General features: G+C 41.1%; 1 protein-coding gene across 1 annotated transcript in view; it reads right to left on the reverse strand.

Annotated features, from left to right (window-relative positions):
• LOC108680740 overlaps positions 1-15,024 on the reverse strand; it is a 75,195-nt gene extending 60,171 nt beyond the window's left edge. Inside the window, exons 1-3 of the mRNA XM_047882983.1 lie at positions 14,961-15,024; positions 14,460-14,592; positions 10,782-11,209 (exon numbers count right to left, since the gene is read on the reverse strand). Of these exons, the coding sequence (XP_047738939.1) occupies positions 10,782-11,209; positions 14,460-14,592; positions 14,961-15,024 (625 nt within the window). The remainder of the gene's footprint in view (positions 1-10,781; positions 11,210-14,459; positions 14,593-14,960) is intronic.
• Between the last annotated feature and the right edge of the window lie 468 nt (positions 15,025-15,492).

Consider the following 15,492-nt stretch of genomic DNA (forward strand, 5'->3'; position numbering starts at 1 on the left):
TCTTTTATAGGCTGGCTTAGACTGAGATCGAACATGGCTTCATATTCGATTACATGACATAATGTTATCAGAACAAGTTTAGAAGCTCTGGGAAATCTTGCTTGAACCAAGTTATGTACCATGTTCTGAACTTTATGGATGATAAAGGAAAGAACCTTGATTGAATGAATCTGATTCTAAACTAACTTTTTACATATTAATATTTACATGCAATGGAGAAAACATGTGATCCATTGTCAACGTCTGAAATTACAAAACATTAATATTTGGCTCTGGTTCTTTGGTACACGACTTGGTAGCCGTGCTTTTTATGTATCGTACATATTTATATAATATATTATATAAATGAATAGAAATATTTGCACTAATCGCAAGTAGTAATTAACATTTGTTTACCCGCATCTCCGTCGGTCAAGGCAGTGCTAAAGTTATCGCATCACTCTGTTCCCTCGTCACTCTGGTTCCCTCATCACTCTGGTTCTCTCATCACTCTGTTCCCTCGTCACTCTGGTTCCCTCATCACTCTGGTTCCCTTATCCCTCTGGTTCTCTCATCACTCTGTTCCCTCATCACTCTGGTTCCCTCATCACTCTGGCTCCCTCATCACTCTGGTTCTCTCATCACTCTGTTCCCTCATCACTCTGGTTCCCTCATCACTCTGGCTCCCTCATNAGTGATGCCCTGGACAGAGGCCGAGGGGAAGGAAGTGATGCCCTGGACAGAGGCCGAGGGGAAGGAAGTGATGCCCTGGACAGAGGCCGAGGGGAAGGAAGTGATGCCCTGGACAGAGGCCGAGGGGAAGGAAGTGATGCCCTGGACAGAGGCCGAGGGGAAGGAAGTGATGCCCTGGACAGAGGCCGAGGGGAAGGAAGTGATGCCCTGGACAGAGGCCGAGGGGAAGGAAGTGATGCCCTGGACAGAGGCCGAGGGGAAGGAAGTGATGCCCTGGACAGAGGCCGAGGGGAAGGAAGTGATGCCCTGGACAGAGGCCGAGGGGAAGGAAGTGATGCCCTGGACAGAGGCCGAGGGGAAGGAAGTGATGCCCTGGACAGAGGCCGAGGGGAAGGAAGTGATGCCCTGGACAGAGGCCGAGGGGAAGGAAGTGATGCCCTGGACAGAGGCCGAGGGGAAGGAAGTGATGCCCTGGACAGAGGCCGAGGGGAAGGAAGTGATGCCCTGGACAGAGGCCGAGGGGAAGGAAGTGATGCCCTGGACAGAGGCCGAGGGGAAGGAAGTGATGCCCTGGACAGAGGCCGAGGGGAAGGAAGTGATGCCCTGGACAGAGGCCGAGGGGAAGGAAGTGATGCCCTGGACAGAGGCCGAGGGGAAGGAAGTGATGCCCTGGACAGAGGCCGAGGGGAAGGAAGTGATGCCCTGGACAGAGGCCGAGGGGAAGGAAGTGATGCCCTGGACAGAGGCCGAGGGGAAGGAAGTGATGCCCTGGACAGAGGCCGAGGGGAAGGAAGTGATGCCCTGGACAGAGGCCGAGGGGAAGGAAGTGATGCCCTGGACAGAGGCCGAGGGGAAGGAAGTGATGCCCTGGACAGAGGCCGAGGGGAAGGAAGTGATGCCCTGGACAGAGGCCGAGGGGAAGGAAGTGATGCCCTGGACAGAGGCCGAGGGGAAGGAAGTGATGCCCTGGACAGAGGCCGAGGGGAAGGAAGTGATGCCCTGGACAGAGGCCGAGGGGAAGGAAGTGATGCCCTGGACAGAGGCCGAGGGGAAGGAAGTGATGCCCTGGACAGAGGCCGAGGGGAAGGAAGTGATGCCCTGGACAGAGGCCGAGGGGAAGGAAGTGATGCCCTGGACAGAGGCCGAGGGGAAGGAAGTGATGCCCTGGACAGAGGCCGAGGGGAAGGAAGTGATGCCCTGGACAGAGGCCGAGGGTAATGAAGTGATGCCCTGGACAGAGGCCGAGGGAAAGGTGGCGATGCCCTGGGCATAGGCCGAGGGAAAGGAGGTGATGTCCTGGACAGAGGCCGAGGGGAAGGGAAGTGATGCCCTGGACAGAGGCCGAGGGAAAGGACGTGATGCCCTGGACATAGGCCGATGGAAAAGAGGTGATGCCCAGGACAGAGGCCGAGGGGAAGGAGGTGATGCTTGGACAGAGGCCGAGGGGAAGGGAGGTGATGCCCTGGCCATAGGCCGAGGGGAAGGGGATGATGCCCTGGCTATAGGCCGAGAGAAGAGAGGTGATGTCCCAGCCATAGACCCAGGGGTGATGCCCCGGCTAAAGACCGCAAGCAATATCCCCAAGAAAGAGTTCTCAAGTGAGGGCTTTGCTCGACCAGTTATTATGTCATTTGAAAGTATAAGGGGTAAAATGCAGGTCTTAAGTAGCATATAAAGGCATTAGAGAGACGCAAGGACCTCTAATGAGACAAATAAAAGCCCCGAGATCACGTGCAGAGTGTCAATGGGTGCGTTATGCCCCAATGATCACGAGGGGAATGTGCCGCGCTGCCCATGACCATTTTGGAGGAATTGTGAGGAGCCGCATTAGCAGATTATGAGGAATTATGATGAGCTGTTCTTGTAGACCTTGAAGAATTATGAGGAGTGACTCAAGAGGAATTGAGGAGTTATGAGGAACTTGGAGGAATTATGAGAAGCTGCTCCACAGCACTTGGAGGAATTATGAGGAGCTGCTCCACAAGACTAGGAGGAATTATGAGGAGATGTTCCACAGGACTTGGAGAAATTATGAGGAGCTGTTAAAGAGGAGTGACATCTTAAATCGGTTTTAAAATCGTAAATTGTATCTATGCATTTATAGTCGTCAATGTTTGTGATACTTTTTTTTAGTCATTACTGTATGAGCAATTTGTTCCATTCTATTCTTTTTATTCCATGATCTTTTTCTTATCCCTACAAAACTTTGCATGGAAAATTAATTACAATATAATGTGTGAACTAAAATCAGCCCCGCAACGTTGACTGGAACGACAGCTGAACTGCAGACAAAGAATCAGCGTGCTCATTACTTTGCTTAGCACGACCGAAAATGACTTAGTAATGGACTTAGTGTAAGTTTGAGTAAAGCTAATCTGCACTCAGGACAGCTCTGTAACTCTGCAGAGCAGCTCGAGGGGAGTATATACGTCGCCTAGACAGGCTTACAAACAAGCCATGTCATCTCGTTTGGCCGGCACTAATGTCATTGCCGAGTTTTAAACTTAATTCTTTGACAAATAGGAAGTTAGAAACAAAATAAAAAGTTTCAAAGCTGGTGTGATTTTCGTCTTCTTCGTTGTTTTTTTGGGCTACATGTAATTTATTATGTACACTCTTAAATTGGTGTTCGAAATTGGTGTGTAAACTCACTTCGTGTTTTCTTAGCTATTAAATTCACGGTAAACTTTCGATTCAAGAAAAATAATGATTTATGGGTTTGCAAGAGCCTTACAGAATAAACATATAAATACTCAATAAATGAATAAATGATGAAAAAATTAATAAATATTAACATTCATTGGCACAAAGTCATGCCGGCTTCGGTAACGGTGGCTGCGGCAAAGTCAAGCCAGAATTTACAGCAGCGTTTGCCATAAAATCTGCGGATTATTTTGAAGAGCGCCAGCGCTGTATTATGATCCGGAATTACGGCGGGGCAGGATTCCCTCTATTTATTATCCTTCGTCCGGGGCTTTGCAAAAAGCGACCAAAAATTACGAAATTTCTATCTGCAATAATTCAGGAGGCGTAGTTTTGCCGCACCTTTTAGCAAGGAATAGATGTGTACTTATGTTGTGTTCTCAAGTTAGTTGTTAGCGGAGTTCATTTTGAGTGGAATTTGTTGTTGTGAGTAGAGTTCATTGTTTTGAGTGGAGTTCGTTGTTGTGAGTGGAGTTCGTTGTTGTGAGTGGAGTTCGTTGTTGTGAGTGAAGTTCGTTGTTGTGAGTGGAGTTCGTTGTTGTGAGTGGAGTACGTTGTTGTGAGTGGAGTTCGTTGTTGTGAGTGGAGTTCGTTGTTGTGAATGGAGTTCGTTGTTGTAAGTGGAGTTCATTGTTGTCAGTGGAGTTCGTTGTTGTGAGTGGAGTTCGTTGTTATAAGTGTAGTTCGTTGTTGTGAGTGGAGTTCATTGTTGTGAGTGCAGTTCGTTGTTGTGAGTGGAGTTCGTTGTTATAAGTGTAGTTCGTTTTTATGAGTGGAGTTCGTTGTTGTGAGTGGAGATAAAATGTTCACTTCCGTTTCCACCACAGCGATCTCAACGAACAATAGATCACCTGAGATTGGAATTGCTTAACGCATGACGCCGTTACTTGATTCTCGGTTACACCAACCTACGTGCTTGGCATAATTGTTAAATTAAACCACCTCGTCGATATGCCGGAAATCTTTCCTGGTCGAGAAAAACAGACGTAAGCTCTTCGTTTGCACAAAATACGATTAGATGAAAGCCCTCTGGTATAGAAACAAAAATTATCGCTTCATTCTAGCAGCGGTTCAAAGAGCTGCACTCGAGGCGAGCAAATATGTCCTCGAGGCCTGCTTCTGGAGTTGGATTAGCTGCAGCAGCAACAAAATCCTTCAAAATAAAAAAAAATCGAACAAATGGCAGCGAACAGCTAACAAAAGCGGGCAAATTATAGAACCAGCCAGCTGAGCACCTGTACATTTAGAAATATTTATTAATATCGTTCTTTTCTATGTTTCGTTTTTTCGTCTTGTTTAAACTTCATTCAGGTATAGCTCAGGCTTAAGGATACATAAATATTTGCATTAAAATATTGTGTTAATATAATAGTGTTATTATATTAGCTTAAAAATAAATATACCGGCAATTGAATTTAATACTATTTCATGCTTTTCCAATGTTTTCAATAAGTAACTCCTTATTTTTTTTTTGCACAGTTGTCATTTTTTACAATTTAATATCACTGTCAATTATTGTGTGACAGTAATTAATAAACTATGAGTTCAGATGGATGAAATTTGGGTTAACATGAAGAATAACAATGCAATAGGTTATATTTACACCAAAAACAACAATAATTGATATTTTCAATACAATTGTTCATTTTTGTGTAATCGGAACAAATCGAAATTCCGACTCATTTAAAATTCCTAACTACTGAGAGATTTATTGAAGTTGGCTCTTGGAAAGATAAAAAACAACTCCAAGTTTAACTAATAAATAACAAAATGAAGTTATAAGTATGATTACTTGCTTGAGAGGCTACGTTGGGCAACTTCCCCTTCCAAATCTCCCCAACATGAGCTCACTTTTTCTCTTCCCCTCGCCAAGCCGTGGGAATAAGCTGAGCGGGGACCACAATTGCCTCGAATTGCTTAACTTCGCGACTGTGGGACACTTCTGCACAATAAATTATGTCGTAGAGGAGGCCGAAAGTTGAGCGAATTTTAGATTCTTTTAGGCCCCTGCTTGAGACCTGGGCCTCTGAGGCACAGAAATTGCAGTCCGGGGGGCTACGTGTTTCTAGGGCGGGGTCCTGCCCCCTTTAAATGAAGCATTTCGGGCCTCAAGTTAAATTGGGCCAAAAATTGTGACGGAATTAGTTTAATATTTTCAGCTAATGTAGCCAAGGATTGTAGTGTTAGTTTGCCTGGTGCCAACTAAACAGATGAAGACGTCGCGGAAAATTTCATGAACTTTGCGGGTATAAAAGGCGGATGAATTAAAACTTATATTTTATGTGTCCCTGGAAGAGATGAAGTCTCGCGGAATATTTGGCTTCTTATCCAAGTGAATTTGTGCAACGAAATGCAGGTGCGTTTTTCGCTATGAAGGGCATCCTTCATATGTGAGACGAGAATAATTTTGACATGAGCCTCTGAAAAGATGGATCTTTTGATGCTCTTCATTAGCGTTTGCTTGGAATAGTGAAGAGAAGAAGATGCTAATGCGGGTTAAAGAGCTACGTCGAAAAAATCGTAATGCATATATAAACAAATTTTTGACTGATATACATTAGCCCAGCGATGGTATTAACTCTCGAAACTTGATAAAAGAAGATAAGAATAAATTTATTTTTGTAAGCGCATCATCAGTCTAAAAAATTGAACTTCTAATGACATGAGGACGAGGAGCTTTTAAACAACCAGAGCTCTACAAAATATCATAAATCCACGCATCAGGAATAAAGAAATGCCTGAGGTCAACCCACGAGACGTCCAAATAAAGAGTCAACATAAACGCACCTTGCGTCTCAGAATAGCTTGCATATCAGAACTCTTCTCATTACATTACCAAAAGACATCACGGGACAGCGAATGTCTTACAAGACAGAAGACTTCTCGTCATTGACACGGCGACCAAAGCACCGTTGGCGCGTGATCCACATGAGCAGTGACGTCGGAGTGTCAAGGCCGCAACGATGGCAGCACAGTTCCGAATTTAAGCCTCAGTAAAGCCTTCAGTGGCGCCGGCGGTATTTCCCTCAAGTCATTTTAGTGGCCAACAGGCGACGTGAGGTTCATAGGCAGCACCTTACTTGAGGTGGCATCGTGCGCTCGCAAGAGACGTGCGGGAAATATTGTCTTATGATGCACTGATGTGATGCAGTGCTGTGATGTACTGTTGTGATGCAGTGCTGTGATGTGCTGTTGTGATGCAGTGCTGTGATGCACTGTTGTGATGCAGTGTTGTGATGCAGTGTTGTGATGCAGCGCTGCGATGTACTGTTGTGATGCAGCGCTGTGATGTACTGTTGTGATGCAGTGTTGTGATGCAGCGCTGTGATGTACTGTTGCGATGCAGTGCTGTGATGTACTGTTGTGATGCAGTGTTGTGATGTACTGTTGTGATGCACTGATTTGATGCAGTGCTGTGATGCAGTGATTTCATGCAGTGTTGTGATGTACTTTTGTGTTGCATTGATTTGATGCAGTGTTGAGATGCACTGCTATGATGCACTGATTTTATGCTATATCGTGATGTACTGTTGTGATACAGCAGTATGACGTGCTGGTGATGCAATATAGTGATATGATTGAGATTCAATCTTATTACTATTATTGTCAAACCAGTAATAAGATCCTGTATTGCCTCGGTTATGGCATATTGCATCGTATTGATATTGCATCACCATGACTTCTTTGTTGTGAAAATTTTGATCTCTTTGTCATGCAATATTCGATGGATTGATAAATCCACAAACTATGAACGTCCGTCTACTGATTTTGAGGTGAAATAAGTTGAAAGTTGTTCCGTGATTTATCGACGAAGAGAAAACTGATTATTTGAGCTCGATAACGGCAAAATTTTACTCATTTATCGATCAAGTTTGAAATTCATTTGTATGAACATGTATAATAGAGTCAAGAGTGTTAGGTTCAGAGCTAAATAAATTAATAACAAAAAGATACGTGCAGTTTTATGTTTGTAACAACCAATTTTGCTTCAGATGATGTAGTTTAAATATAAGTGTAAGTAGCACGAAAATGTAGTGAACCTACTTAGCATATTTAAATTAAACGTCCACCCGGGAATTTTGTGCTGCAAGTCGCTGTAATCCTCAAGAACTTGACGGAAAATAAACTTGTCGCCGCAATAAGGCTTAGCGCTAATGTGCTCATGTGAATAAGTGCCATTTAAAAAAATTTGTGTCTCGATCGCTTTATCTATATCATATAAATAATGTGATGCGGTACTTTCTAGTATGACTGACTCGAGAAAAACAACAAATTTGATCACTCATAGGAAAAAAAAGAAAATAAATGAGAGAGTTTTAGGTACCGGTGATGTATAATAGTGGCGAATAGTCCGACGTTGTCCGGGAATGATAATTTCTGCATTTTTGGAATAACTTCATCCCTAATCCTGTAATCAATGATAAGGATGATTTATGCTGATTAGATATATACCCATTTACAACTGCATTTAACAAAGTACATGTAACCCTTTTGACCCGCCTGAACTTGGAAAAAAAGTTAACTGATTTTGCATCTTTTAAATTAAATTGTGCATGAAAACTTGAAAAAATTTCAAGCCTTGATCCTGGAAGGATATAAAATAAAGGATGTAATATAAGTTCTAGAAGGCACTGAATGGGAGGCTACAACAGTAGGGATCGACCGCTGACATGGCAGTTGGAAGCCAGTAGTTATACAGTGGCAAGCCATGTAATGGCACTGTCAACTTGCTGTAGCGCATCTTAGGGACTTTAGCATAACTCACAAGCACTGCCTTTATTGGTGAGTTACACAACTAATTTATACCGCGAACATAGTAGTGAATTTATTGATTGAGTATAATTGTACATAAATGAGGAATTAATTAAACTGTGATTGTCATTTCGCATTTAACGAAAAAAACTGGTCAGGCTTGAAATATGATTTGTTTTACGTGTAGGGTTGCTGAGCTGGAGTCTGTGTGCTTCTGGAGAGAGGACCGTAGACCAGGTTGAAGGTTGGGTTTGAAGATCCCGTCTGGGGTGATCTCAGATCAAGGAGGAATCCTGATCTCATGTTGAGACGGTCAAGCTGCCAACTTTACATTGTATCTATAATACTAAGTGCAACCATCTAGTGTTCATTTGATTACGTTACTTTTGTATTAATGTTTTAACTGTTCCACTTAGTCCTGTTTGAATCAACACTTGTTGGTTGATAGGAGTGTTTTAAGGAAAGAACCTCACACTAGTTTTAAATGAGCCCAAGGAAGCAATAAGCTTCATTACAGATCCAATCTTCTTCTCCGAGTTTTGTTATGCCTTTATATTCCCCCACAAAGAATACATTTTCCAGTCTAGGTAATATCCAGTCACGATAATTATCCTGGATACGCACTCGGAGAACCTCCATACCATTAGCCAGGTTTTGAACTCGCATGCAAACAGAAAAACTTTGACAAATCTCGATAAGATTTATCTATAAGAATGTTCCCAATAGCTATCGTTAGGTCAATACAACTGGCTTGCAATGAGAAGATCTCAGCGAGGATGGTGCATGGCATAACTTAGGGATATTTTCCAGTAAACCTGAAGACGAGTTTATACTGAAAAGTATCACCTAACCTGTATGATACGACGATTCATCGATTCCAAATTATTGAAAGGCCTTGATTATTAATGTAATAACTTTAATGTCAAATCATTTTAGTATTAACTTCAGACGAACATTGAAAGCAAAACAAAAGCATTAGAGGAAAAGCGAGTCTCCAAAAAAGCAACAACTTTATTAAATATTGAAAAATATTCCTGCTCCATTCGCAACGATTGACCGCAGCCGCCGCGGTTCAGGCAAACACTTGAATGGTGCCACTCCAACCGCCCCCAGAGCTGCAGAGTGGCGGTCGCCTACAGATCCTGCCCCCAGAGCTGCAGAGTGGCGGTCACCTACAGATCCTGCCACAAGAGTTGCAGAGTGGCGGTCACCCACAGATCCTGCCACCAGAGTTGCAGAGTGGCGGTCACCCACAGATCCTGCCACCAGAGCTGCAGAGTGGCGGTCACCCACCAGAGCTGCAGAACTGCAGAGTGGCGGTCACCCGGCCATAGATCCTGCCACCAGAGCTGCAGAGTGGCGATCACCCACAGATCCTGCCACCAGAGCTGCAGAGTGGCGATTACCCACAGATCCTGCCACCAGAGCTGCAGAGTGGCGGTCACCTACAGATCCTGCCTCCAGAGCTGCAGAGTGGCGGTCGCCCACAGATTTATTCTACAAATATTAGGCTCATTCATAAAAATAAAGTTAAATCGCGGATTAATTCGCATTATCAGTGAAAATAAGCTATAAACGACTCCCAAGTCTGACATACATACTTCGTTCGGATTGAATAGTTTAAGAGCTGCGTAAAATTTAATTTCAACCAATTTGGAAATTTTAACATTTATCGAAGAAAAACATGGCCGCGAGGTCGACGAGAAAACGCATCACATCAGTGAAACAAATAAATCAGACAATTCAGAAGAAAATTGATATTCGACGACCACAAAATATGAACTATAACGAGACAGCAAATGACTTCAATTATTGTGACATTATAATTTTGAGCCTACATAATAAAATTACAGCACAACGTATTTTGTTAGATTTGCAGCGGAAGCTTGAAATGAAGCCTTCTGAGGAAGACCTTCTGAAGAGACGTCGTCTGTGCGCAATAACATGTTTATCAACAGCGGCGCATCGATGCACCTGAAGCCTAAGCTATCCACCAACTCGAGCAGTCGTCGTTCTTCTTCGCTGACGTGCGCCATCAACTGTGTGTGTGTATTTATATGTATGTATGTATGGACAGTATATACATGTGTGATCGTATATCTAATTTTTTAATTCAATATTAATAAATATTAATTAATAGCTTTTCCTCGAGCCATCGGGTTAACCACTTTTCTTCAATAAATAAAACTGGAATCTTGTTTGCGGGAACCAATAGATTTAAATGGTAACTTATGACACAATAATTTCACTAGTGTATAGATTTATGATGTGGACACCTATTTTAAACAGAATAGTTTAATTATAGAATCGCATGAACGTTTGTCTCTGTGAAACAGATGTCAAGGATTGAAGAATGAAGACTGTGCGCGGCAGTTTTGAATTTGAGTACCGCGCTTTAAGTTGTCGTAAAAACTTTTAACCTCAGGTAATTAAACACTGTTTACCGTAGTACTGATGTGATTCAATCAGTATAACTCATACACGTTCTTTAAAAATAGTCATAAAACAGGCAGCTTCGTTCATCATAGTATGGTAAAGTAGGTATTACTGCAACTGGTTACGGTTGCTCGGTTACTAACGGTTGCGAATAACAGGAACTAAAAAGCGGTTAGAAAATATTATTAAACAATAAAATTATTAATAGTCATACTTACTGATGACAGTGAAGTTGATGATGGTGTTCTTGGTGGGTGAGAGGAGGAAGTCAACCCGGCAGCGATACACGGCCTGGTCTCGGTCCTCAACAGGGTACAGCTCGAGCTGGGCCCCCATGGGGTTCACATCGGGGCCCGCGTGAGAGGCGAACGCCGCGAACGACGAGACCGGCATGAATGAATCATCCAAGCCTTTATTGGTTCCTAAGTTACCGGAGTTTTGGACACCACTTGGGGAATATGGGGAACTTGACGGGGAATAAGATACACTTCCAGGGGAGTATGACTGGGAGGAAGAAACAACTCTGGAGTGGTGCTGGTTTCGCCAGGGAGTTGGTGGTAGGAACTGGAAGTAAGCGCGCTGGTTGAGGAGGCGATTGTCGGACCAGTGGGTGCCGTCGTCCACTTCGGTCTTGCGGGCGTCAAAACTGAAAAAAAATTTCATCGTCACAAAAGGAACTCTAAACGTGTATTAAATTTTAGCAAAAGCATTCCGTTTAAAGAAACTTGTTTCAAAACTATAATAAATTCAAAATTAAATATATTCTCAAACTGGAGCTAAATTGACATCATATCACTCATTGTTGTAAACAAAAAAAAAAAAATGCAAAGCAAGAGATGCGATTTTTTTAAATATTTTGTTATATAATCATAGTAAATAAAGAATATTAACCTAGTAATACAAATATTGTTAAGTAAAATTCATTTTATTGCTTGAAATAACCATAAATTTTCCGCTGAAATATTCCTGTTCTGGAGGTCGATACAAATGATGTAAATTATATATAGAATAAAAATGGTTATATATGAAAAATTTATGATATTAATTATATTGAAGTCTTTCTTCGTGCAGATGCAGTGTTATATAGGCAGATAGATTCATTAATATGAGTGATAGCTGTAAATTTTATTGCAATAATAAAGCTATTTGAAATGAGAAAGCTTTTCCTTGACATTAGAACATTTGTATCGATGAAAAAGTATGCGTTACTCCATACCTACCAATGCGTTTGTTTTTCTTCTACGATTTCCTCATGAGAAACAAGTTCATCGCAGACCATAGTAGGTCTTATCGAGACAATAATTTATTTCCTTGCTATAAATGACAATGACGATTGATTTGCGTTTTAATATAGGATTCTATATTTGAAACTAGTAAGATTAATTAGAATATACAAACAAAGGCAGTCATCGCACGCTTAAATGATAGAAGCCGTGTCTTAATTTGATCTAAAAATTCATTAACTCAATAATAAATGAATTTTTAGTTTCTTTTACAAGGCTCGAGGCTCAATATTTCCATTCTGTAGCACAAACAACTGAATTGTGTTATAGAAAATGAATTTACGAGACGCAAATAACATTGTTTTATGAAAGCATTCCAGAACGAGCAAGATTGACCCTTGTTTGAAGGACAGGCTCCGAGTTTCTCTACAGTCTTTGATCTCAGTGAGAACAATGGAAAAAAGCTCTTCTATAGAGAATATAAAACTATGCTCGAGCTCAGCGCTGTACAATGCGAGAACGCCCCATTATTTCGGCATGAAGAACACGTGTCGCCATTATTTCACTCTCATGTCAACAATACACAGCCTTTCTTCGTGCTAAAATTCATGAATAAAATATGAATAGCATTGAATTTTTAATGACGCATGATCCTTGATGAAGTAAATATACAGAGAATGAGTCATGAAAGGCTTTCATGTCTACAGAAAAATTGGAGGCCCTGTCACAATGATAACAAAATATTTTGTCACTGCCTCCCACGAAAGGATCTAGATGGATTCCTAGCTCGCACCTGCACTCGCCTCTCTCATCCATTATATAGAAGCCACACCAGCATGGGAAATGGCCGGAAGCAATTGTCCTAACACAGGGTAACAAGAAAAGTGCTCTACAAGAACTCTATTCGAGAAGTTGTCCAATAGGAGGCAGCCGAGAATGAAAAGAGCATTAGCTCGTCTGAAGGCCCTTACTGACGCTGCAAGAAAACCAAACCTTTACTGTAAGAAAATCCCTGCACTTGCAGCATGCTTTCTGTCAGACAAAACTAAACATTTTTTGGTAAGCTGTAAGAAAAGCACGACACTTGAAGCTTCTCTGCAAGAACGTCGCTGAACTTTTTATCGAACGTATCAGAAGTACTCTTATGACGACCCAGGCTTCTTGAGTGAAGGCATTCCCGGACAATAGAGTTCTTGTACAGACATTTATTTTACTTCTTATTGGTCTCCAAGCCTGAGTCGAGGTTGCTTTTTCTAAGTGAAGGAAATACGTTCTGTGTTCGCGAGTGCCTAGGGACGCATTATTTCCTTCGGCATTTGAATTCTCTTCATCATTTCAAGAGAATTTGTTTGTTATTCTTCCTGCATCGATAAACTCAATGAATAAAGTGTTATTTTCTAACATTTTCACGCCTATTACCTTTTATTGATTGATATATTCCCAAGTATATATAAATCAAGTCATTTTGCTAAAGATCAGGTCATTTCGTCAAACAATTTATGGATTTGCCTCTATTCAGTATTAACAAAAATATTAATCGTGAACACAACTAATTTTGTTAAAGAAATTAATTACTAAAAACTCACAATTTATTTCAGCTCACGTTACAGTAGCTGAACTTTTACATTAGAGATTAAAAAATCCATGACGCTCGATGCGCACGTATTTCTTAAGGGTGAGCTAAAATTTACAATCATCATTTCTTTTCGGTAGTTATATGCTCATCGAGTTATTACGTTTATTTCATTTGCCGTTTGCTGGTTGAAATTTTTTATTACAGTATAGAACACTTTAACTACTAGTTTTCTGACACCCAGCTCTATAACCAGTCTAATAACCAGTCTTTCAACTAGTCTAAAAACCATGCTTTCAACTAGTCCAAAAAACAGTCATGCAGCCAGTATCTAAACTTTTCTTACAACCAGTCTTACAACCACTCATGCAACCAGTATTAAAGACTGTCTCACAACTAGTCTTACAGCCAGTCTTACCTATAATAAAACCTGTCTTACGAAGAGTTCTGCAAACAAACATCCACAAATTTTTCACCCATTTGCTTGGCAGGCCAAATTTACTTTTGATCACAAGTCCTTGCTTGCCATTGAAATTCAATCGAAATATTTTCGTATCCAGATAACACGTATAAGTCACGCCTTCAACTTTTATCAGAAGGAGATTTTCAATGAATTGTGTCAATTTTTCATGTCCATGTTATTTTTAATTTTATCGCACAGGTTAGATTTCAGTCACATCGTTTAATTTAGCAGAACGATTTAAATTTTCCTGGTGTAGTTTGCAGTAAATTTCAAACTGATGATGGATATGGTCTGAGAAGCAATAAAAAGGAGTGAATTCCATTGGCATTTTTAGCGTTTCTTCTTTATTACATAATTAGCATTTTATAATATAATTATAATGAATGTTTTACTATTTCTATACAAAAACTACAGTGCCCGTGAAAAGCAGATTTGATCCTAAACACGAACACCAGAACGAACCATATCCTGATTATCTATTTAGCGTAAAAAATGTTTCTAGTGCATATAAAGTATCGGACTGTTTATCAGATATAAATGAATGAAGTCGTCTTCGAATTTGATCTCTCCGCACCATAGAGAAACAGCGAGTTGCTAAATACTAGAATATAAGTAGCAAAATTGTACATCAACTGACCTGTAAATGGGTGTTCCAGCGTTATCCCTGTACCACAAGATGAGTACCGGCCTGTCATTGGTCAGTTGACTGGTGACGTCACACGGTAGCTTGGCCCGTTCATGGAGCGCTGCTGAGGCCGACGTGCGCACTGCTGTAATGAAAAAATAATATATTGATAGTTTCTTAGTCATATATTATACTTTAAAACATATTTTGAGTACGTTTAATTCGTTTTTGTGCACCTTACTGACGCTGGAGTCCGTTCTCACGAAAGTTCATTCCATTTGGGTAATTAAATATCAGGAGTAACGTCCGTAGATTTATGCATGTGGACTCTGCAAAATCTAGAAATCAGAAAAACAGAATACCTTGACAAACAACAATTTTTTTAAATGCAAATGAGCTCAAGTGGAAGCTCTAAGAAATATTTATATATATCATAAATATATGTGAGTGCAATACTTGTATATAACACAGCTGTTGTGTTACAGTATAATACCAGCCGTCGGTTGTTATTACCAGCAATAAAATCCTTACACCCAATCTTGCCGCGACCTCTAATCCCCAGCAGCCGGCGAGTCATAAAGTGGAGCAATAAATGCAGCGTTCAAAAGCCCTCGATGAAACGCTGGCAAAATTCTCTCGCAAAACAATGAAGCGTTCGCGTCTATGGACCGCCGTCTGCGGCTGCCATCTGTTGAGCTCTGCGGGCCAGCAGACGCTATAAGCCCTTCACCACCAAGACTAACTTAGGGTAAACGTGGCAATAAAATGCAATCGACTGGATTAATTATATTTGTTGAGATACTTTTTAGCTACCTTAATATCATAACTATTTATTTGTTAAAATACTTCTCAGCTACCTTAATATATAACCATTTTCTGAATCACGAAACGATTTTTTCGCCTCAAATACTTTGAGGTAAAAGTATCTGAGAATATAAGAAACTTACTGAAGAATGAAAATTATTTGCTAGCTATTTAGCGAAGAATTATTGCAATATAAGTTTTAGTGTTTGACAATTAAATACGCTGTGGCTGTGATTAAGCC

This window comes from Hyalella azteca, unplaced genomic scaffold, assembly GCF_000764305.2.
Source record: "Hyalella azteca isolate HAZT.00-mixed unplaced genomic scaffold, Hazt_2.0.2 contig11733, whole genome shotgun sequence".
In the NCBI taxonomy this organism is placed as follows: domain Eukaryota; kingdom Metazoa; phylum Arthropoda; class Malacostraca; order Amphipoda; family Hyalellidae; genus Hyalella; species Hyalella azteca.